Below are 25071 nucleotides of genomic sequence, written 5' to 3' on the forward strand. Positions count from 1 at the left end.
TTGTACTATTCATCTTGGTCTCCAGGCCAAGAACTGTGCCCCACCACGTGAAACTGTGAGATAATAAGGGCCTCCTGTCAATCCAAGCACAAAAGCCCCTCTAGGGCCCTTAAGAGGGTTCAGAATGGATGGACCTTCTCACCTTATATAGTGGATTATGTTACAGTGAGAAGGAGGTAAGTTACCATTGCCATGAGACGCTGTGATTATCCCATCAGTTCCTCATTAAAACAGAAGCTGGTAGTAATCAGAAATAAAAACAATAATAAATGGATTATTTTGATGGCATTAAGGGAAGAGATCATAAGGCATCTCTAGGAAGCTGTGCAAGACCAAGTCCTAATGAGGGGCGGAAGAAATAAAAGATGATAAAAAGAAGACTCAAGGAACTCACAACACTTAATTTTCAAATGCCCAGCCAAGATTTAGACATGCACAGGTAATTCCCCAAACTCTTGAAAAAAAATACAAACACCTGAATTCACCCTTCTTCAAATGAATGCCTCAATGCCTCAGCAATCACTAAGTGCCCGTCTGTATTGGAAATTAAATGAATAACATTGCTTTATATTGAAATTGTTTGCAGATACGAAAACAGGGAGATGAAATTCTCCCACTGTAAGGCCACCCCAGAAGTTATTAAGTACGTTATATCCTTGACACCCATTCACCTATACCAAGTCTCCTCCAAACTGGAAGGGTGGGTACTCAATAAGATCAAACAACTGTTGATTAATTCTTCTGACCTGCAAAATGAGAACGAAGTAGTCTACAGGTTTGTTTCGCTGGTAGAGGTAGTATTCTGGGGCTTTCTTGTTCTTCTCATCATACTTCAGCTCCTGGATGACATTGGGGTGCTTTAGCAGCCTTAGAAGGATCTTCTCTGACATCTGGGATGGGCTAAATGCTTCTACTTCTATAGATATAAACACAACTTGATATTACACTTCAAATGGATGGAAAAAAATGATACTAGTGATTAAGGTGTTTAGAGAAAAGAATACTTGGAATTGAAGCGATAACAGTATGGATTAACGAGACTTCCGTTTGGTGATCCTCTGGGGGCAGATTACCTGGGAGAAATTAGAAAATGCTGAATTCTCACGTTTGTTGCTTTAAAACTTTTCATTTTCAACCTGTCATTGGTTTCAGTTCTCATAAAAATACCCTCATTTTCTGACTGACACAAAGGAAAAGCAACCAGAAGCAGGCTCCATGACTGCCAGGACGCCCTGCAACAGGCCACAAAAGACTGACTGTCCAACAACAGCCAAAGGAAGAAGCAAAGGTCAGGAAGCATCTAGGTGTGGGTTAGTACCAGGTGCACAGACGCAGTGCTCCACATCTCATTCTCCCATTCAACTACCCTGAGAAAGTCTGGGAACAAAGGAAGGTAGAGATTCAGAATAAAAGCAAGGCACGTGCACACATCAACATGCACTCCAACTTGCTAATTAAAAAAAAAAAAGTAATGTTGATCTGAGTTTACAAAGATATTGATTTTATTAAAATAACAAAACCCAAAATTACTGACTTAAGGGTGCCAGACTGAAAGTAGACTTTATGGTATCTCAGAGGCAGAGTGGGAGAACATTTAGTTTTAAATTGTGGTTCTTAAATGATGAACAATATTATCAGAAGTAGAAAATAATAAGCAAGTTAAAGACATTGTTTATGTTTTAAAATTTTTTTAATTTTATATGTGCGATATAAATTCTGCATTAGCTTCTGTGACTTTTTTGTAATAACAAAATTAGACAGTACATTGTGGAAATTTTGGAAAACACAGAAAAAAATAAAGAAGAAAATAAAATCACCTATAAACCAACCACTCGTAACCATTCTGAGCAATTGGTGAGCATTTCTTTCTAATACCTCACCTAGGCATGTGTGCCGTGTACGTGTACACACAAAAACACAAGGATAATCTTGTGTACACACGGTTTTATACTGTTTCTTCTCACCTTACATTAAATTATGAGTATTTTCCCATGTCATAAATATTATATGGTGAGAGCATGTCCAGGTATCTGAAAACATGATCTTAAAGAGTACATAACATTCCATCACATGGCTGCCGTTAGCATTCTTTTCAAAATATCTTAAGTGTACTGTATTCAGTTGAAAGGCACTGGCTGCCCATCTTGGACACAGACGTCTTCTACAGGCCACTGGGTACTCTGATTTTCTCACACTTCCCCTGGCCAACAGAGCTCACCCTTCGCCTAGAGAGCCATCTGGGGATGTGAGCAGGGTCAGTCGGTCTCTCAAGTCCGTTCGACCTTGACCTCTCTGGAGCAGTCAGTGCTGGCTGGGTTGGTGGTTTTAATAATGTGAACACTTGCCTCCTGGAATGGGCCCAAGTTAACAATCTGATTTGAAGAGGCCATCAAGAAATCCATGTCAGAGTTCTTAGAATTTCTGATTTCATTAAAACCATAAAGGGTAAAGATTTTATTTTGAAAATTTATTGTTCTTCTTTGCAAATCATAGCACCTGTGTCACCACCGATGTCCACCTGTTCTTCTGAGGCAAGCTGAAGAGAGAACTACTCAATTGTCCGACACACAACGAGGTAGTGTCTGGCTTGCACTGTCCACCTGCTCCGCCAGCTGGCTCTCCCCTGGACTTAGCTGAAGCGGATGACCTGGCCTACTGTTCACATGCAGTGTGGCACTAACATTCATCCTTACCTTTCAGACCAATTTTAAGTTACTGGTCCACCCCTGGTAAATGTCTCAGAGGGTTCATGCCGACACTGAACATAGGAGAGGAGAGAATTTAAAAAGAAAAAAACAAAACAAAACAAACAAAACAAAAAAACAAAAAACAAAACACAAAAGTGGCATTACTTATCACCCCATTTCCCAGTCTCCACCCCCAGCCCACCCCAGTCAGCGGTGGGTGAGAAACTCGCTCCAGGGTTGGCAGAGATTTCAAACTGTGATAAGCTGCACTTGCCTGTTGCTAGGAAACGGTGCATGGCCAGGAGAAGCTGTGGTGATATTTTAACCTTCATCTCGCTGTCTGTCTGCTTAAAGGCAGAAAAATCTTGCTTTCTTTCTCGATGGGCCACTTTCTTTTTCGTTCTGTTATCAGCTGAGGGAGAAATGGAAATACATTCCGTTAGATTGGGGCTCTTTTCGAATGAAAATGACATAATATATGGAAAAGGCTAGGCTCTCTCTCCAGATGGTGGGCACGCTACATACAAGCACCACATGGAAAGGGGAAGGGAGAGAGAATCCTCATTAAATCAGTGCAGCACAGTCATGACTGTGACACAATCCAGAGTAAGAAATCACAGGCAACCTGATGAGGAGCAACTATCGACACACTTCGTGAGGACCTTCAGAGCCCTTTTAAGTACATTATTGGGCAGCTGGGGACAAGAATCCTCCCCTCGTGGAGTCTATACAACCACATAGCAACAGAGCCTGTAGCCCGGAGTGCACACACGCTCCTGCTACTGAGGTTGCCACACCACAGTGAAGAACAATCATTACAAAAGACACATGGAAGCACGTCCCTGCCTTTAAGAGGCTCCCAGCCTCTGCTGAAAGAGAACACACACACACACACACGCACACACACACACAATCTCAAGAAACAAACAAGAACACTTTCATGGAACAGTATTTTAATAATAATAACTGTTAGCTGCATTTCTACCCCAGACCATGAGATCCTCAAGGTCAACCAAATACAAAGGAAGTGATTCAGAATAGAGGTCAGCACACTTCCTCTGTAAAGGGCTAGACTGCAAATACTTCAGGCTCGCGGGCCATGTATGCTCTGTTGCAACTACTCAACCCTGCTGTTTAGCAAAAAGCAGCCATATGTAAATGAATTAGCGGGGCTGTGTTACAGTAAAACTTTACTACGGATATGAAATTTTAACTTCTTATCATTTTTGCATGTCACAAAATAAAATTATTATTCTGATTTTTTTCAACTGAAAATGTGAAAAAAAAAATTAGCTTCTGGGTCATATAAAAACAGGTGGCATGCTCTTGAGGGCTGTAGTTTGCCAATCCTTGATCTAGAAGGCGTCTCATGCAAAACCTTTCTTCAAGTATTTTTCTGGACAAAGTAATGATCAAGAAAAAACTAGGTTAGAGACAAGATCCTAATTGCTTCCTTTTTTTCCCCCAAGAATCATGAGTCTTTACATTACCATTTCATGCCTAGGGCAAATCAGAGTGATTACTAACTAGGCTTGTCCTGGGGAGACGGTGAACACAACCTGTAATTTTCCTGTCTCAAATTATCTTTAGAATCAGGCAGCATAAATCAATGCAAGCATCCTAAATAATTTTCTAATGACAAAGGTAGTCATCATCCCTGATCTGAATCAAGAATATACCTGAACCACAAGTTCAGCATCTCATCTCAGGAAGCCATGTATGAAATCAGTCTCATCAAGGTTTAAAAGAAGTGAACTGAAGTGTAAACATAAAAGCTCATAAATGTCTAGATTATCTTTCTTACAATGAGGATTACCCCTGGGGAAACGCATAAATATGCAGAGACACACTTGGTATTAAACAGTCACTATGAGGAAGGATGAAAAGAATGTAAACGCAATACTAACAATATTCTCTATTATGAAATCTCTGATTATTCTCCAAGAGTCAAAAGGATAAAACACATAGGAACTGGTGTTTTTTGTAAAGAACACTATACAGATGTGAGGAAAAAAATAAGATACATTTTCAGAAGGAGGTCAAGAGCTAAACATAAAATGTATTTTTTTAAGGGTGCATGGAAGACTTTTTAAATTTTAAAATGAGGGACATTCCCTTCTAACGGGACTGAAAACAAATCATTCCGCTTTGAGCAAGGCTGGCTTTGTCCTGGGTGCTCCAGGCCATTTGAACAGTCCATTTCCCCCTCCAAGTCACGCTTTAAAAGCCAAACAGGACAAAAAGAGCCCAGATCCTCTTTCTCTATACCACCTTTGAGAGCCCCAAACATCTCAGGCCTTGGGCCACCTCTGGCATTAAGAAACTCTTGAAAGAGTCTTACTTTGCTAAGAGTAAGGCTGAGGAAGAGGGTTTAAGCTCCACAGTCCAACAGTTGTGGACTTTAATGAGACAAGATTCATGTTCAACACTCAGCCCAGAATCAAGCCGACTCCTGGGCAAACAGGTGTGGATACTTCCCTTCCCCTGCCCCGATCCAAGACCACCTCTCAAAAGGCAGAGAAGCACAGAACAAGAAAAACACAATTTTTATTGTGTACCCTAACCCGTCCTGCTTTCTCTATATTTACCCTGCTGCTCCACCACTGCCCCAGCAAAACTATGCCTGCAAACCTCACCTCTACCCTGGCCCATGGGTCCTGGAATAGAGACATTTCAACAGTTGCTATCCATCAATTTAACAATCCCCCCTCACTTTTTAAGTATTTGAATTATGACCATAGGTACAGACAGAAATTTATCTGAAAACAATTTGCCTAATTGTGTAAAATGAAAATTTAGTAAAGAACAAGTCTCCCTCCAGATGTAAAATAAATGTGAAAACCAGGAATGGAGTTTTCTGTTCAGGGCAAGCAATGCCCAAATCAACAGTTAGAAGCAGTTGGCTTTTCAAAAAAAACATGGCCAGTTGACACTACAGGACCTGCCTCTTCTTCCTCTCCGATGAAGTGACTGGAATATACTGGTAGGTGGTACCCAGCCTACACACACAGTGCATAATTAGAAACAGGCAGACAACAGCTGGAGAGATGTCAGATGACTCACAAACAACATGACAAATAAAAGCAAAGGTTTTGGAAAATTACACTCAGGCGATGGTACTCACTGTATAAATCTGTTTCATCTAGAATCTCAGATTTGATGATTTCTTCAATCACATCCTCTAATGTGACAATTCCCAGAACTTCATAAAATGGATCCCCCTCTCCCTCATTGTTTACTCGCTGCACAATAGCCAGGTGAGATTTACCTTTAAAGAAAAGAAAACAAAGAGGTGATTTTCAGAATTTCCTGAATGAAGTCTTATAAATGATGACGGTAAAAATAGCAGCGAACACAGATACAAGATTATCAAAGTCTATCTTTCAGCATTTAAAAATGGTTTGGAAATACGACAAACAAATGGAAAAGCTTCATGGGCCATAAAAAGTAAGACCAGTTAATCCAGAAGAGCATCATCGTCTACACACATGGTACCACCATGTTACCACTTGCTTCCTGATGGATTTGGTCTTCGGTTATGTCAGCTCTTCCTTTGTGATCTTTTAGCAACTGCTACTTTACTTTAGGAGAGTTCTCAAAGTGTGGTCTGTGGACCCCTAGGGGTGCCCAAGACCCTTTTAGGAGAGTCAGAAAGGTCAAACTATTTTCATTTAGAACACTAAAATGTTCCTGGAATTTTCCACTGTGTTGATATTTGCACCAATGGTGTAAAGTGCCTGAGCACAAATCAAGGCAGCGGTAGTGGTGGTCACTATGCTAGTGGTCACTGCCTTCTCCACACACACACACACACAGAGAGGGGAAAAAATTAGTTCCTCTTAAGAATATCCCTTAAATTAGGAGTTTGGGATTAAAATATATATACTACCATATATAAAATAGATAGCCAACAAGGACCTACTGTATAGCACAGGGAACTATACTCAATATCTTGTAATAACCTATAATGGAAGAGAATTTTTAAAAGTATATAAATATATATATGTGTGTATATACATATATACATATATATGTAACTGAATCACTTTGCTGTACACCTTAAACTAACACAACATTGTAAATCAACTATATTTTAATAAAAATTTAAAAATAAAATAATTCTTTTCAGACAACAACAACAAAAAGAATATCCTTGATGAAGCAGTAAAAGTTATAAGCTTCATTAAACCTTGATTCCCGGGACCTGTCTTTCAATACTGTATGTGACAAATTGCGAAGTACGGTAGAACACTTCTGTTGCATTCTCAAGTACGATAGCTGTTCTGAGGAAAAGGACTCAAATTGTTTTAAGGAGAATGACTCAATGCAAATTGTTTGAGTTGCAAGTTGGATCAGCCACTTTTTCCCACTGAACATCTTTTTTATTTGAAAGAATGGCTACCAAACAAACTATGATTATTTAGACTTGGATATTTGGCAGACATTTTCTTGAAAATGAACAAGATGAGCCTGTTACATTAAGGAAAACAACAGCAGTGTTTGCTGCCAAAGATAACATCTGAGCTTTCAAGGGAAAATTAGAATTTTGGGAAACTTGTATCCACCGCCATGAGCTTGAGAGCTTCTCAGTAAAGACTTTTCTGATGAGACAGGTGGTGCTATTAACAAATGAGATTTTGAAAGCACTGAACAATAAAATGTGTCAACATTTCAAAGATCTGCATAACTCTGTGAACAAGTATTTTCCAAATGACCATGGCCATGGTGTCACCAAATCACGCATGGGTAAATGATTTATTCAGAATGCAATACATAACAGTGGATTTTAAAAAACTTTTTATTTTGCAGTAATTTTAGATTTACAGAAAAGTTGCAGACAGTAGTGTCCCTGTATACCCTTTACTCAATTTCTCCCCCACTGATAACATCTTACTTTACCATGATATAGTCATCAAAACTAGAAACTGACATTGATATGGTAATATTCAGTAAATTCCAGATTTTATTTGGATTTCACCAGTTTTTCCATTAATGTTCTCTTTCTGTTCAAGTATCCAATCCAGAGTACCGTATTGCATTTAGCTGTCATGTCTTCCCAGGTTCCTCTGTTCTGTGACAGATTCCCAGTCCCCCCTCGTTTTTCATGAGCTTGACCATCAAGTAGCACTGGTCAGGTACTCTGCAGAATGACCTCTTATCTGGATATGTCTTTCTCACGATTAGACTGGGATTATGAGTTTTCTAGTTACAGCACATCAGGGCTCACATGGCAGCCACATGACATCACAGGCAATGTTCACCTTCACCACTTGGTTAAGGTAGAGTTTCCCAGGTTTCTTCTCCACTACAAAGTTACTAATTTTTCCCTTTCCCTCATTCTACTTTTTGGAAGCAAGTCACTAGGTCTAGCCCACCCCCAGGGAGGGGTGAGTGGTAGGAATTAAGCTCTACTTCCTGGAGTCAGAGGGTAGCTACACACATTATTCAGAATTCTTCTGTAAGGAAGATTCCACACCAAAAGATTTTAATGTAACAGTGCACCAAAAGTCCACTGGCATAGTTTCAGATTCTATATTGCAACTAACCTTTAAGAACCTATCACTTGGGGAGTTTGGGTATATTATCAAGGAAGAACATACACAATTATTCAAAAAGCCTATTAAAATACCCCTCCCTTTTCCAAATACATATTTGTGTGAGGCCAGATTTTCTTCACATACTTCAATTAAAACAGTATACAGCACAGACTGAATGCAGAAGAGAATCCAGCTGCCTTCCATTTAGCTAGATAATAAAGAGATACACATAAAGGTAAACAATGACACTATGTTTTGGAAAAAAGTTATTTTTAATAAAAATGTTGTTTATGTTAACATGTAATGGATTTATGATTGTCCCTTAAAAACGAATAAGTAAATGTTGAAAATTTCTCAGGTTTAATTTCAAATATAGTAAACATCAAAAAGATATAACCTACAAGGAAGAACACATACTGTGAAGCTGACCAGTCCTGGATGTGAACTCCAGCACTGCCACTTTAGCCATCACCAGCAGTGTGATCGTGAGCAAACTACCTAACTTTTCCGAGCCTCAGTCTCCTCTAAACCCAGGCTCATTCATGATAGTCGCTGCCACACAGGATTATCGTGAGTGTCAGAGATAATGTTGGTGCCTAGCAAAGACAGTGCCTGGGATCCACTGGGTGATCAATATGGTAGCTCCTATTAATTTATTAATATTCCTCCTCAATTCTAAGGCACCATCAACTTATTGCCAGCTTAGTAAGAAAAAAAACCCCTACTACACTAAATGTACACTGTGGTTAAAAGATGCATTTCAATTTCAGAAAGATCTTTTAAAATATTAAATTTATCTCAAACACCAATATTGGTTTTCCCAACCCAAGGCATGCAAGGCATCTGAAACTTATCCTTAGGTTACGCCAAGGAGACACGATATCTGGAAATTTCATGATCAGTTAACACGTATATTATTTTTTTTAATGTCAGGGTGAGGTTTTGGGGGTTTTGCGGGGGGGGGGTGGAGTGAGGGGGTGTCCTTTAAATAAAGTTTACTTAAAACTTCAAACTGGGTGAGTTTGCTCAGACACAATCAGCCAGACAAACTAAAAATATCCTGAAGGCCAGGTCTGATCAAGTTCCCAGCACTTACTCAGAAACTGGCTTTGGTTCTGTAGAGCCTGTCCGCCCTTTTCCGCTCTGCCTCAGACCCCTTTATACGCAACAATGTCTGGAGGCCTAGAAGTTTAGATCGTTAGACAATTAGGCCTCCTAACAATTTGCATCCTTAGCATGCTCACGCTCAAAGAATGAAAATATTTTGAGCAAATGAGACTAGCAGGGAAACTTATCAGCAATAGATATAAACACCGCATCAGCTCAAGTCGATTCTAGTCTAGTCAATTTGGTCCCGTCAGTTTCTCACATCTGCTTTCCCAAGGACCCAAACATAAGCAGTTAAAAATTCTTGGTGAATGCTGTCTGTCGAAAGTTAAATTCTTTTGCTATTCCCAGCTTGTGATCATTTAAAAGGAATTTTCCAAAGCAAGGTCTAATATTAGACTCAAAATGAAGTTTCCATTCCACTGAGGCGCTATTCTCACCAAAGTAACTACCGCATAATCAGATTGTCTTGGAGCAATTCGTTTAAATGCAGATGGACATACTTGAAATACCAGCTCAGCAGCACCAACAGATCTGACTGGAAAGAGCCTTACTCTCGGAGAAATTATTCATGTAAGGTAGGATTCTGAGATTGAAAATTATTGAGTTTCCTTCCAAGCTCACTTGTTCCCTTTCACACCCCCACCTCCAATGTTGAAACTTCTTCATCTGCCCCAGAGCCACATATTTTTAGCTTTGGAATTCCTGGTGAGAAGTCTTGTTTTTTGAACCTTCTTCCCACTAAGCAGTACAAAAAAAAAAATGATACCCCTCTTCCCTAATCATGCTTTTGGAGGACAACGATACAAGGTACCTCTTCCCCCACTTAACCATTCGCTGCAGGGAGTTCAGTCTTTGGCCTCATCCATGGAGCAATCAAAAAGAAAATGTAAACCTGTCAATACAAAAATTTTAAAAACTGAGCTCAAACAGCATCCTTTTGAACCTGAGTGTTGGAGGCATTAAGCCAGGATTGAAAGCAGCAAAGCAATTTTGGGGAAACTAATAAAAGGCATTTATAAACCAAAAACTAGAATTTTTTTGGATTCTTAACCTCCAAAGAATGAAAACACAGCAATCAGCACAATATGTAATTATAGGCATTAAGTAGCACTAAAACTTTTAAATATACATGGATCAAATAAACTTGATTAACTATATACAGAATAAAGCAGACATTAGGGCTTGGAGACAGCCCTTTTTTGCTAGCTGTAAGAGGTCTTGCAGTATTCATGTCATTTCCAACTGTCCTGAACTTTATACCCATAGCCTCTCTTCACGTAGTCTGGTCCTAGATCACTAAGGGATCACTAAGTCAGACCTAAGAGAATCTATGCAGGCCTCTCTTCAGAGTACAGGGCTCTATCAATATATTTCTATTCAAATTCAGTATCATAAGCAAGTTACTATGAAATAATCACCTAGATTTTAACTGCTACGTGCTCAAAACAGGGCACTTGCACAGATGAAATTACAAGAACATGTCTTCATTGTGAGGTATGCTAAGTAAAATCATCTACACAGTAAAACTGGGATCGAATTTCTGCCTCTGCCTGCTTTCACTGCTCCCTAAATCAAAGTATTGCCTATTCTCTCTGGAGAATCAGCCTAGAATGGTAGCAGGTTGCCACACTCCCATTTTTTAACCTTACCACGACGCTAGGCTCGAATTCTGAATGACAGATATCATTTGTATTTTGATAGAAATAATTAACTAGATAGTGATTAGGCTGGCAAAGGGTACCTTAACTGCCTGATGAAAATATGGACTCGTTGGCTATCATACAAGTTTGATGTCAATCAAGTGAAATGGAACAGTAGACAGAGTAAGTGAAATAGCTAAGGAGGAAAGCCAAGAGGGTAGATGAAGTAGAATGGAATTAGGAACAACTCGACACAGCTGCACTAATAACAAGTGACAGGCGGTAGTCCAAGAGACCTAACAATGCAAGCGCAAGGCAGACAGAGTCTTAAATGCCACTCGAACAGCAGGAGGAAAACAAACAGAAGATTCAGCCATGAGAAACTAAAGCCAAACGTCTTATATCTGCGATGGCTGCCGTGTCACACCACTGTAGGGGCACAGAATGCAAGGCCTAATGGTTCGCCTGAGGTTGTGCAGTGTCGTGGCCCCTCACTTAAAGAAGGGTAGGGCAAATGAAGCGTTTGATATGCCTTTGTTTTTAAACATTTCCCAGTTTATCTAACAAAAGAATTATAATAACTCAGTAAGTAAGAATTAATAGGGGCTTCCCTGGTGGCGCAGTGGTTGAGAGTCCGCCTGCCGATGCAGGGGATATGGGTTCGTGCCCCGGTCCGGGAAGATCCCACGTGCCGCGGAGCGGCTGGGCCCGTGAGCCATGGCCGCTGAGCCTGCGCTCCGCAACGGGAGAGGCCACAACAGTGAGAGGCCCGCGTACCGCAAAAAAAAAAAAAAAAAGAAAGAAAAGAAAAGAATAAAGTTCCTTAGAGTGAGTTCTATGACAGGGGTCCCCAACCCGCGGGCCGAGGACAGGTACCGGGCCGCACGGCAGGAGGTGAGTGGCGAGCGAACAAAACTTCATCTGCCGCTCCCCATCGCTCGCATTACCGCCTGAACCACCCCCCCATCCCGCACCCCCGTCCGTGGAAAAACTGTCTTCCGCGGAACCGGTCCCTGGTGCCAAAAAGGTTGGGGACCGCTGTTCTATGGAACTAGTGATAAAAGAAAGAAATGCTCTGTAAATCAGAATTCAGGGCCCCCATCACTAAAACAAAACGGGATGGAGGATAGATTTGAATGGCCATACTTAAGATCTCCCAAGGAAACCAGTTTGCATATTAGTCATCAAGGAAGTCAATACACTTTAAATAGCATTAGAGTTAGATTTAGTCTGACTTACAAAAAGTGAACAAACTGATCAATGAGCTAATGTTTATGAACATAATTTATAATCCAGAAAACACAATGCTATGTATGTATCAATGAACTATAGTCACACAAATCCATTCATTCACTCAGTAAACATTTACTGAATGCCTACTATGTGCCAGGCTCATACCTCAGGGAACAAAACAAAGCTCTGGCTTTCAAGGAACATTCTAGCAGGGGAGACAGACACTAAGGGAAAGAGATAGTATGAAAGCATGTCAGATTGTATAAAATGTGCTGTGGAGAACAAAAAAGCAGGGGCCGAATTATTTAATTTAGGCTGGCCAAGGGAAAGGGGACATTGAGCTGAAGGTCGTTAAACAGCCAAATGAAGTAAGTAAGGGGCTGGGGAAGATGTTTCAGGTGGAGGGAACAATGGAGCGCTGAAGAGGGGAGGCCTGGCGTGCTTGAGGAAAAGCAAGGACGCTGGTGTGGCTGGAACAGAGAGCAGGAGAGGAAGAATCAAAGATGGGGGTGGGGGCGGGCAGCAGGGGTGGTGGGCAGTGGGCAGATCATGTCACCATCACAAGGACTTTAGCTTTTACTCGGAGATGGGAAGTCCCTGGAGGGTTCTGAGCTGAAGAGTGACTTGATCTGTATTGTTTTGAAAGGATCACTGACTGCTGTGGTGAGAAAAGTCCTGGCCGCTGGTGGGAGAAAGATGCAGCGGGAAAGGCAGAGCCGGGAAAAAGGAAACCCAATCAAGAAGTTATTTCATGACTTTTTTTTTTCTTAAATTCCATATATATGTGTTAGCATATGGTATTTGTCTCTCTCTTTCTGACTTCACTCTGTATGACAGACTCTAGGTCTATCCACCTCATTACAAATAGCTTAATTTCATTTCTTTTTATGGCTGAGTAATATTCCATTGTATATATGTGCCACATCTTCTTTATCCATTCATCCGATGATGGGCACTTAGGTTGCTTCCATGTCCTGGCTATTGTAAACAGAGCTGCAATGAACATTTTGGTACATGACTCTTTTTGAATTATAACTGATTCACTTTGTTATAAAGCAGAAACTAACACACCATTGTAAAGCAATTATACCCCAATAAAGATGGAAGGGAGGGAGGGAGGGAGGGAGGGAGGGAGGGAGGGAGGGAGGAAGGAAGGAAGGAAGGAAGGAAGGAAGGAAGGAAGGAAGGAAGGAAGGAAGTTATTTCAGCAATCCCAGTGAGAGGAGAGAGTGACCGGAACCAGATGCTAACAGTGGAGGGGATGAGAAGTACTTAGATTCCAGGTATATATTTTAGAAGGAGCCAACAGGTTTTGCTGATGGACTGAATGTAGGTGGGAGAGAAGGAGACAAGCCAAGGCTGACTCTAAGGTTTTGGGGCCTGAGCCGTGGAAAGGATAGAGTTGCCAAGAAGGACTGTGGGAGGTACACGTCTGGAAGGAAAAAATCAATTCAGTTTTAGACAGGTTAAGTTCAAGATGCCTACTAGACATCCTAGTGGAAATGTCAAACAGGCAGTTACATAGCTACGTCAGAACTCGAGAAAGAGAGAGCGAGCGAGACATGTGGGTTACAGATGAAGAGCGAGAACCCCCAGAGAAGAGCGGCTAGTGAAGCCAGACACTGGAGGAGATCACCGAGAGAGAGGGTGTGGGCAGAGAAAAGATCCCAGCACTGAGCCTGGGGCAGGCCAATGTCTCATAGGGCAGGAAGTGGAGATACAGCCAAAAAGGAGATTGAGAAGGAGGGGCCGGTGGAGTGAGCAGAGAATAGAGAGAACAGTGTTTTGGAAGCCAAACTTTTTAAAAACCACTTCAAGAAGCAGAAAAGAGTCAAAAGTATATGTGGTCAAAAGGTTGTGAAAGATGATTCTGGTGACAAAAGATGCTCAAGATAAGAAAGGTCATAGATGAAGAATCCAAAGATTATCATCTCAGTGCCATCCACTGTGATTTCTAGAACAGCCCTTCCTACTTCTAACAGGGACACACACTGGCCTGCTTCTGCCAGGGAGCCTTCACCGGAGAGAAAAAGGCCTGTGTCTTTAGACAGAGTCTGGTTTGTCCTCCCCCAAATAACACCACTTCTGAATACCCACTTCTGGAAATGATGCCATTAGATCTCCAATCACCCAGGCTTAAAACTCTAAATCACCTTTGCCTCTTCTCTCCATTTCTCCCCACCTTTTTTTTTTTTTTTCCCTTTTTAACGAAGACTGAATGAATGGATGGATACCTACATGCAATAATGTGTATAAAATGCACGGTTCAGGGACCTCCCTGGTGGTCCAGCAGTTAAGACTCCACGCTTCCAATGCAGGGGGTGTGGGTTTGATCCCTGGTCAGGGAGCTAAGATCTCACATGCCTTTCGGCCAAAAACCCAAAACATAAAACAGAAGCCAAATTGTAACAAATTCAATGAAGACTTTTAAAAAAATTGGTCCACATCAAAAAAAAAAGAAAGAAAGAAAATGCATAGTTCAAGGAGTTACAGAACTACCACCCAGGAGGGACTAGAGGGGACTTCAGGGGTATGGGAGGCAGGGGCAGGAAGGCGCCAGAGCGCGACAGGAGAAGCAGCTAAGTCGGATAAGCAGACGTAAGCAGGTTCCGAGGGGAATACAGGCCTGCCTGTGGCCTCCCAGGTAGGACCTTTCGGCAACCCCTTCTGTGTTAATAGCAGGTCCCCATAAAACAGATGACCTGGTGGTCCAGCAGCATATTATCTCATGATGACTCAGTGGCAATACAACCTCAGAAAAGGGGAAGCAATGCTCCTACTACATTTAGCCATATGTGGAATAGTGTGTTCAGGTCTGGGTCTTGCATTTTGTAAGAGGCAAACTGAGGCGAGAGCTACCAAGATCTCGTAAGATGTATACGCAGTGGCACACGAGGAGGAAATGAAGGCCAGAGACATTGAGCTAGACGAGAAACCTGGGCAGGGATGAGGCAGGACGGCAGCCTTCAAATCTCTGAAACGTAAGTAACCATTTGGTTCTTGTGGCCCCTCCTCAGCTGACAACGCTGCCCGTGTACTCGAACCTCATTTACCACAAGGTTAGTTGTTTCCCTGCTTAGATCATAAACTCCTTGACCACAGGGACCTCTGTGTTATTCATCTTTGTCTTACTCTTCATCCGCAGGCCCCACCAAGCCTAGCATAATAACCTAACACTCCTACATACACAAAGGTAATACTTACTAAACCGCAACACAATCATATCATCCTATTACTCAAAAAGTGCTCACTTCCCATCCACAGCTAAATTTAAAAGAAAACGTCTTCGAGTGGGGTTCAAAGGCCATCATCCTCCTCTTATGCTCTCATTGTCCCGGCCAATCAAATGACTTGATTTTGTCCAATCATAACCTCCATGGTTTTCCTCATCCCCACAGAAGAGGTAAGAAGGAGCCTCTCCTCAGGGGAAGTGATCAGCAATCACAGGAGCCCGACCCTTGCACACACAGCCCTAACACAGCCCCGCCTCAGCTACACCTGGGCCCGGGGAGTGCCTGGGTCTCTACACCCACATTACTCTTAACAGTAGATAGGTCCTTACCCTATCCATCGCCCTCTCAGTTCAACAGGTGCAAAATCAAAAGAAAAAGAAACCCTGAATAACAAGCTATAGTACACAAAAGCAGCTATTTTCTCACAGATTTCTGTAATGAATACATGGATGAATTCTTACACATGCCTTGCAGATCTTCTACTGACTCATACGGTGATAGATCTAGTATTATGACATGAGTACAATGGTAAAGTTTGCTTAAGGAGAAGCAACACGATTTCATTCAGGGAGCTATCACCTTGCTATTTCTGTCCTGTTTAAAGCTAAAAAAAAAAAAACCCACAACCTTCATGTTTTTTAAGTACTTATTTTACCTCACCATCCCAGCCACAGCTAAGTGCATTTTTTCCAACTGAATTTTCCCACCATAAAATACACCAGAAAAATGTGACACAGATCTTAAAATAGTCCTGTATAAATAATTCAGGAGTATATCTATAGAAGCACTTGCTGTATATAGAAATACACTGGTTTTAAGTGATGATAACTGTTGCTATTCCAGGAGACAAAAGCCCTCTTTTATCAGAAGTTTTACTACTTCTAAAAATTCCAGTGGCCACCAGCTAAGTGGCTGACCAGATCTCCCTAGCAGGACAGCTTCTCAGCTCCAGGTATGTAGGGTTCCTCAGTCATCGACACTCCCAGTTAGGTCACATCTGCCAGGAGGTTTACTAGGGTGGAATATGGAATCATGGTTTCCTAAAAAATAATCTAATTTTGGGGGGTGAGGGTAGGAGTTTTTGATGCAGACAGTATTTCTTAATAGGGCCGTTTCCTGGGTAGAACCCGAATTTATCTACTAATTTAGATTATAACCGCTTTCAGGGAAATTCGTTGACCAAGCTCTGAAAGTAAGAAGGGCAATCATTCACGGAGGTGCTCAGCCTCTAAGGGACTTAAAAAAAACAGAAGCAAAGCCTATGCCTTCCCTGAAGGTTGACTGCAGAGACCTGGGCACAGAGCAGGGAGCCCCCAGGAGTCGGAGCACCTAGGTTGAGTTTACTAGGGCCCAGTCTCAATGCTGCTCCCTGGAGGTTACCTCTCTGATTGTCCCAGGCTTCCTTCTATTTGCTATAAATACCTGTTTCTTAACATTTAAACTAAGTTTGGTCCCACCTGCCCATTCTTAACTGTAGTTTCTTATTCTGTATCCCTAAAATAGAAATACCTGAGGGACTTCCTTGGTGGTCCAGTGGCTAAGACGCCATGCTCCCAATGCAGGGGGCCCGGGTTCGATCCCTGGTCAGGGAACCAGATCCCGAATGCCGCGACTAAAACAAAAAAAAGGTCCCGCACGAAGCAACGAAGATCCCGCGTGTCGCAACTAAGACCTGGCACAGCCAAATAAATAAATAAATATTTAAAAAAAAAAGAAATACCTGAAAGAGAAAAACATTAGGTTGAACATATCTTTTAAGACAACCAATGTTTAAAAGAATTATGTTTGTAGATATCTTTAGAATGTTACTATTATTTTTGACTGGTTGAATTTCACTTCTCCATAAATCTCTCTGATGCAGTAAGATTAGAAACATACACTGAGAAAATCCAATCCACGTGGTTCTCAGATTTTGACAGCTGTATCCATGGAGATTTGGGGAAGGTGTGGCTGCCTTCAAGGACATCAGCATTTACATCTGGAAAAGTTCCTGAAATACATGAAAACTACAGATAGCTGCCCGGCACCTCAGAGGCACGCAAATATTCACTAAATGAGCGAATCCACACACTTATCTGAATCCTTCGAAAGTAGTTTTACCTTCAGTCTATACAACTTTCCAGGCTAAAATAGTATTTGTCCTACAGCTAACTACCTCCTGCACATTTCTAGAAGTTTCCTCTAGACCTATGTTTTAGGTTACGTCTGGCCTTATTTTTTGAGGTAGTAAATCACATCTTTTCTCGGTCATCATTATTACAGAGTGAAGACTCCGTCTTTTACAGTATGCTCAATATTTCATCTAAGAATTTAAGCTTCTATGTTGTGTTTAATATAAAAATGTTTTGTAAAAAATCATCTATCACCTACAATTTTCCCATCAGGCATACTTTCATCCACTCAAATATATATTGAGTATGTAGTTTATTCGAGCATAGGGCTAAGATATATACATGTCTACCTCCTTAAGAAAACATGACTATTTTTAAAAGACAGATTAGAAAAAGATTAATCATATTATAAAAGGACTGCCTTATAAAATGGATCATTTTTAATAGAATTTTATTTTGAAATAACTGTGCATTCTTATGCCGTTGTAAGAAATAACAGAAAGGTCTCATGTGTTTTCACCCAAGATTCCACATACTTTTGGGAGCATCTTGCAAAACCAAATTGTGTGACAGCACACCTTAACCAGTACACTGACATCAACACACTAACGTACAGAACATTTCCATCACCACAAGGACCCCTCCCGTTGCCCTTTTACAGCCACACTCCCTTCCCTTTCCAACCCCCAGAACAAACCATGTTAATAGCTTCTCTGGTAAAGTAAGTGCTTAGTTTTCCACTGACAGTGGCTCTTAAGCTTTAGCTTTTAAGTGTAAACAAATATTTTAAAACTCACAAAATGGTGATCAGTAGGAAAACATTTTTCAGTCAACAAAAACCTGTTTTACATGCAACTTCTGAAAACTCAAGAGTGGGCTTCAGTCCTCACAAGATTAACTAACCAGGCTCCCCTGGTTGAGGCACACAGCAGGCAGTTCTACAACTGTGAATGCTCAGATGGGACTGCTTATAAAAAGCAGCAGAGATACCAGCCCTGATTTAATAAATGTCTGCAGAAGCACCTCTGCGGCAGTATTTTCCAGGCAGCTCCTCTGGCTTCTCTGAATGTGATGGATTTTTGACGTGTCAACTTGGATAGGTAACAGCCCTCAGTAATTCAATTAAACGTGAATCTAGGTGCTGCTAGGATGGGATTTTGCAGATGTAGTTAAAGTCCCTAATGGGTCGACTTTAAGGGTAGCTATCCTGGGTGGGACGGGCTCAATCTACTGAAGGCCTTAAAAGCAGGGTGAAGGCTTTCAGAGAGAGAGGAGACGTTCCACCTGTCGAAAGCTGCTGCAGACCACACCCGTGGGGTTTCCACCTGCTCATGACCTTCCCTCCCTCATGGCCTGCCTTACAAACTCTGTACTTTCTCTTAGACAGCCTCTGCAATTACATAAGCTTGCCCCTTTTAAGAAAATTCCTTAATGAATGTGGTATCTGTCTTCTACTGGTTCTGCTTGTTGAAACATGACTGACCTACTCAGGATCCACACCACAAAGGGATTCAGAAGGTAGATACCAAAGGAAAACTAGGATTAGGGAATTCCCTGGCAGTCCAGCGGTTGGGACTCTACACTCTCACTGCCCAGGGCGCAGATTCAATCTCTGGTTGGGGAACTAAGATCCCTCAAGCCACGTGGCGTGGCCAAAAAGAAAAACCAGGATTAGACTAGGATTAGACTAAGTAATATTTCCCAAACCCAAGACCATGGGTGACTGATTGTCTAGGAAGACAAACTAATATTATGTAGTAATATATGCACTAAATTCCAGAGAGACCTGCTGAATGAACTTCCTGGTAGAAATAGCAAGGAAACTAAATTTTCAGAACAAAAAAATTAACCTAGACTAAACTGCGATTGTATTTAAAGACAAGAAGCCAAATCATTTACTTACTAAACCATCCACGTGGATTATCCTATTAAGGACAGCCCTGTGGTCCTCCCACCTAACCCAGGATTCCAGGCCACAAATAATAGATGGCCTCACATTCCCACACCACCACCAGCTGTTCATTCTCTTTTGCTTGTTCTTCAGTCTTGCTGCCAGATACGTTAGCCAGAAACCCAAAGTGAGGCAATTAATAGAAGATTCCAGTCACTATGTGACTTGCTTAATGGCCTGTCCAAATGATTTGTGAGAAAAATCTTATGAACCAACAGGATAGAAACTGAAGAGTTTTTTCCATTATTCTCCTCTCCCAGAGTATTTAAAGACTTGGATTTTCCCATCTTTTGGGGAAATATTTTCTTATAAATAGTGAGGCATGCCGGGCATCTCCACTTCATCTTTTTTCGTGGTCTGTACCACTCACTGTACACTCACTGGAATGTTTTCCTAGTAAATGATCAGCAATGGAAAACGTGGCTAAGACAAAGGATGGCTTTCAGGCTGAGATGATGGGAACCTTCCCATCTTTCCCAAGAGATAAGTAGTTCTATAAAACTGCGGGGCTTATTTTAGAACCAATGAGTCTATTTCTGTCTTTCCTTTAGACTTGTAGCTTTCATAAGGATGATAAATAAGGACTGACCATCTTAGTGAGGTAACAGCCCAAAATATTAGTAATTGCCCAACAAACCCAGTAACAGGAGATTCAAAAAAGGGAAATATACTTCCATTGCTAAGGTAAGGCCAACTATCAGTGTTTTAATTTTATGATTTGCTCTTCTGTTCCTTCCGTGGGTCTTAGTCTTTGGATCAGTAACATTTAGAACTTTGCTTTGCAGTCCAAAACTCTTAACATCAACTGAACTAATTTCTTGGATGATTTCTACAACACAAGGAGGCAAGATCGGTAATTAGACAAAGCAGACATAAAAACATGGTTCTCTTGTTATACAGTGAATAAAAATTACCTAAGTCCATGGATATGGTAGCAGAAAGTTCTAAAAACTCGGAAGAAAAGGGCTACAGTTCTTAGCAGGAGAGAGAGTGAGGAGTTGTCAGGAAAGCTGCAGGTTACTTTGAGACAGTCGTCCCAAATGCATTACAGGAACTGTAAAAATCTGCCACAGAAGGAACGATGATCCACAGTCAGAAAGTTACTGCAGCTTAAACAGGAAACCCTTCTTGTTCAGGACTGTCATAGCCACAGTTTGCAAAAAGTGCAGCTATTGATTAATGCAATGTAGTGTCAGTTAGATGTACATTCCTGAGGTCTTTTATCTGTTGTAGCTTTGTCTTTTTCTTTTCATTACATCAGGTATATTGCCCTATAAATTGTGGTAGTCGTACCAGGAATAAAAACTTAAGGAATTTTTAACTTTTCAAAAAAAAAAAAAATTACCTAAGTCCAGATGACGTGCCAAAAGACACTACAGACGAAACCACCCCTTACAACATTTGCCTTAGGAGCAGGCATTTTAAGGAGAGAGGTGAGGTCATCTCTTCTTTTAAAACCTGCTTAAAGGGAAAACTAAAGGCTGGTTTTATTAAGGAAAACCTTATCCCTTTTTCTTACTAAAGTCTCCTCTTTTCAGAAGTCCTTCCTGATGACCTCGAGTTGTAATGAGGAAATGGAATTGCTATTTTAAATTATTATACAATTAATATAAGTTAATAGTTATGTATTATCATATAGTTAATAATCACATGATATGAGGGGAAAGGGCTATCAAAATGATCAAAATATCACTGAGTCCTGGAGTTGCAGGGAAAAATGAAAAGTCATCTAGTTCAAATTCTCATCCAGTGCATTAATCCCATCTGCAAATTTTGAGCAAATAATAAACTTGAAAAAATATAAAGGGAGCAAAAATAATGAGTATTTTTCTTGCTGACCTGAGATAATAGAAGTCCTAGCATTTTACTCTTCTTTTTCCTGTCCCTAGAAACCTCAAGCACTTCGTCACCACAGAAGAGAAAAAATGATACATCAGGGCTTCCCTGGTGGTGCAGTGGTTGAGAGTCCACCTGCCGATACAGGGGACACGGGTTCATGCCCCAGTCTGGGAAGATCCCACATGCCGCGGAGCGGCTGGGCCCATGAGCCATGGCCGCTGAGCCTATGCGTCCGGAGCCTGTGCTCCGCAACGGGAGAGTCCACAACAGTGAGAGGCCCGCGTACCGCAAAAAAAAAAAAAAAAAAAGATACATCAGATGACTTTAAAAACCAAACATTTTCTGTTTAAAATTCCTTCACAATTCCTTCTCACCACTCCCATTATCTATCTTTCCTCCCAGTATCTCTTAAAAATGTGTCAGAGACAAAAGAAAGAAGTTTTTGTATTTCTTTTTTTTAATTAATTAATTTGGCTGTGCCTGGTCTTAGTTGCAGCATGCGTGATCTTTGATCTTCATTGTGGCATGTGGAATCTTTAGTTGCGGCATGAGGGATCTTTAGTTGCAGCATGCTAACTCTTAGTTGCAGCATATGGGATCTAGTTCCCCGACCAGGGATCAAACCCGGGCCCCCTGCATTGGGAGCACAGAGTCTTAACCACTGGACCACCAGGGAAGTCCCAGGTTTTTGTATTTCTATAAGGAAAAACATCCATCAGTAGAGAAGCCTGGTTGAATAAGTTCTCGTAAATCCATACAATGGAATACTATGCAGCCATTAAAACAGGATCAAAGTAGATCTCCCTAAATTGTTACGAAAAGTTACCCAAAATAGATTAAGGAAAAAAAAACTGGAATATTTTACATAGTATGATCCTATTTGTATAAATTGTATATGTATAGGAAAATTCTGGCAAGCAATAGTTGGTTAGCAGATGTTTGGTCCCATCCAAAATGCCCGTAAGATATCCTTGATATTCAGTCTTGTCCAAAACCATTTGGCATGGACCAAATATGCTCAGGATGTTTTGGACAGGACCAAACGTTCTACAGGGGAAACAGCTAACAGTAGCTTGTTGACTGAAATTTGTAACCATCAAAAGTTTGTGTCCTACAAACAATAATTCTGATAAAGTCTATTTTGTGTGATTGTCATCAAAAAGTAAAAAAGAATGGAGATTTATAACCACATGCACTACATTACTGTACATAATTCTAACGAGAGAATGTTTGCCTAGGAATGAATGAGAACAGAATCCTCTGTCAACATTAGATGCCCCCTAAGCACCGCTTCAAAATCCTCTCGGTCCCATTGCTCACCCCCTTTCACCCCTTCCACTGCCACAGCGACCAGTTCCACACAGGCTCAGATCGGCTTCATGCCCGTGTGACCAGTGCAAACAGACATCATCTCATATACAGCTCACGGCCCAGCTCACTGCATCTCTCACTTCTGCCTTGGGACTCCTCCTAAACCGAGAAGGAAATAATGCCCATGGGAAAATACGTCCCCCTCTGTATTCAAGCACCATTCTGAGAGCATCTCACAAGGCTCCTTTAAACGTCCTAGGTAGGGGACTTCCCTGGTGGTCCAGTGGCTAAGACTCCATACTCCCAATGCAGGGGGCCACGGTTTGATCCCAGGTCAGGGAACCAGATCCCACATGCCGCAAGTAAGAGTTCACATGCCGCAACTAAAGATCCCGTGTGCTGCAACTAAAGATCCTGCATGCCACAACTAAAAGATCCCGTGTGCCACAACTAAAAGATCCCGAGTGCAACAACTAAGACCCGGCGCAGCCAAATAAATACATAAATATTTTCAAAAATAGAAGTCCTAGGTAGGAAAGAACACCTGTTGCCTGTAGCCGAAGTTAACACACTATCACATCCTTGAATTTTCTTCCCTTCCTTCCCATTTCACTTCCCTTGTCCTGAACTCCTGCTCCCTGGGATCCTATTCCAAATAAACGTCCCAGCACACAAGCCTTTGTATCAGGCCAATGTTCAGGCTAAGACGCCATCAGAAGTTTTTCTACTGACCAGTTTCTGGCTTTGTACATTTCATCCTCTTCTGTTTCCATGATACCAATGTGTCTTAACACCTCTGGCACTGGTATCTCAATACAATGCTGGTTTTGTACCTTTGTGTCACAATACCAGGTGAGCTGGCACCGTGGAGGAGTATCTCTCGAGGTCATTCCTACACTGGGATGGCTAGCAATAACTATACATTGAAGTGACTGCAAACCCAAACTAAATGTATCCTCAGCTCAACCTCCCCACAGCTAGATTCCAAAAAACGCCTGGGACCATTCCAACATTAGAGACAAAGAGTGAAAGAGGGTAATTAAAAATGCCAAGAGAGAAATTTTGATCAATTGTAGTTAAAATATCTGGATTTTGCAAATTTTACAAAAACACATGACCATGTAAATAAACACATCTGGCTAGGGCCCATGCATGTGAGAAGCATTTAAGTTTAAGGTTAATTAGTTTTATGGTAAATCTGCTTTTCACTACATACTAATCAAGTAAATGTAACAAAAGTAGACAGAACACAAAGACTGAAAAGGATCAAATCTATATACTACCACCATCCCCAGTCTAATCTTCTCTCCTAAACTTCAGAGATAAAAATATTCCAATTGCCTACTTGATCCTCTTCACTTGTCCTATGAGCATCTCAAGTTCAACACGCCCCAAACTAAATCTATCATCTTCTTTACCAAACTTGTTCCTTCACTTCCATTCCTCTTTCTGACTAATGGTACCAGAATATATCAAGTGTGAAACTGTGGGAGTCATCTTAGATTCCTCCTTTTTCTCTAGTTTCACCCTGCTATGGCAAACTGGTTATATACTGTGTTAAGCTGTTGAGTTGTAAATTTAAGACCACCTCCTAAATATCTATTGGATCGCTCCCATATTCCGAGGCATCCCCAACACCAGCTCACCTTAGTTACAAGCCCTCAATATTTCTCTTCTGGACTTCCCTGGTAGCGCAGTGGTTGAGAATCAGCATGCCAATGCAGGGGACACGGGTTCCAGCCCTGGTCCGGGAAGATCCCACATGCCGTGGAGCAACTAAGCCCGTGCACCACAACTACTGAGCCTGCGCTCTAGAGCCCGCGAGCCACAACTAGAGCCCATGTGCCACAACTACTGAAGCCCTTGCGCCTAGAGCCCGTGCTCCGCAACAAGAGAAGCCACCGCAATGAGAAGCCCGCGCACCACAATAAACAGCAGCCCCTGCTCACCGCAACTAGAGAAAGCCCATGCGCAGCAACGAAGACCCAACACGGCCAAAAATAAAAAATATAAGTAAATAAATTTATACAAAAATATATATATATTTCTCTTCTGAACTGCAATAACCTTCTAACTTCTCTTTCTAACTTTAATGTAATCTCCCAAAGCCACCTCCCTGATGCCATAGTAATCTTTCTTAAAAGCAAATCTGAATGTGTTATTCTACTGCTTAACATTCTTTAATGGCTTCCCATTGCATTTGGGATAGTTTAAACACTTCAGTATGGCCTACAAAGCTATCATGACATGATCCCTAGCTCTTTCTCTAGCCTACATCTCCTACATCTTTGGTCATTCAATGTCAGAGAACACTTTCTGTCACTCTCCTGTGCTATTTTACGGTTCCCTCTGCCAAGAACACCTTCCTTCCCTTGGCTCCTTTACTCTGATTCTCCTTCAAGGACACAATTCAACTATC

General features: G+C 41.4%; 1 protein-coding gene across 3 annotated transcripts in view; it reads right to left on the reverse strand.

The window, feature by feature from the left end:
* Positions 1-25071, reverse strand: part of CNNM2 (cyclin and CBS domain divalent metal cation transport mediator 2) — a 139737-nt gene that overhangs the window by 18315 nt on the left and 96351 nt on the right. For 2 of the 3 annotated variants that reach the window (XM_030865502.2, XM_030865501.2), the window contains exons 2-4: positions 5812-5955; positions 2962-3099; positions 747-916 (exon numbers count right to left, since the gene is read on the reverse strand). In XM_030865502.2, coding sequence (XP_030721362.1) covers positions 747-916; positions 2962-3099; positions 5812-5955 — 452 coding nt within the window. Of the gene's footprint in view, positions 1-746; positions 917-2693; positions 2759-2961; positions 3100-5811; positions 5956-25071 lie in introns of those variants that run through there. The other variant, XR_009559359.1, reaches the window with a different exon arrangement.

The sequence above is a fragment of the Globicephala melas genome, chromosome 16, assembly GCF_963455315.2.
Source record: "Globicephala melas chromosome 16, mGloMel1.2, whole genome shotgun sequence".
In the NCBI taxonomy this organism is placed as follows: domain Eukaryota; kingdom Metazoa; phylum Chordata; class Mammalia; order Artiodactyla; family Delphinidae; genus Globicephala; species Globicephala melas.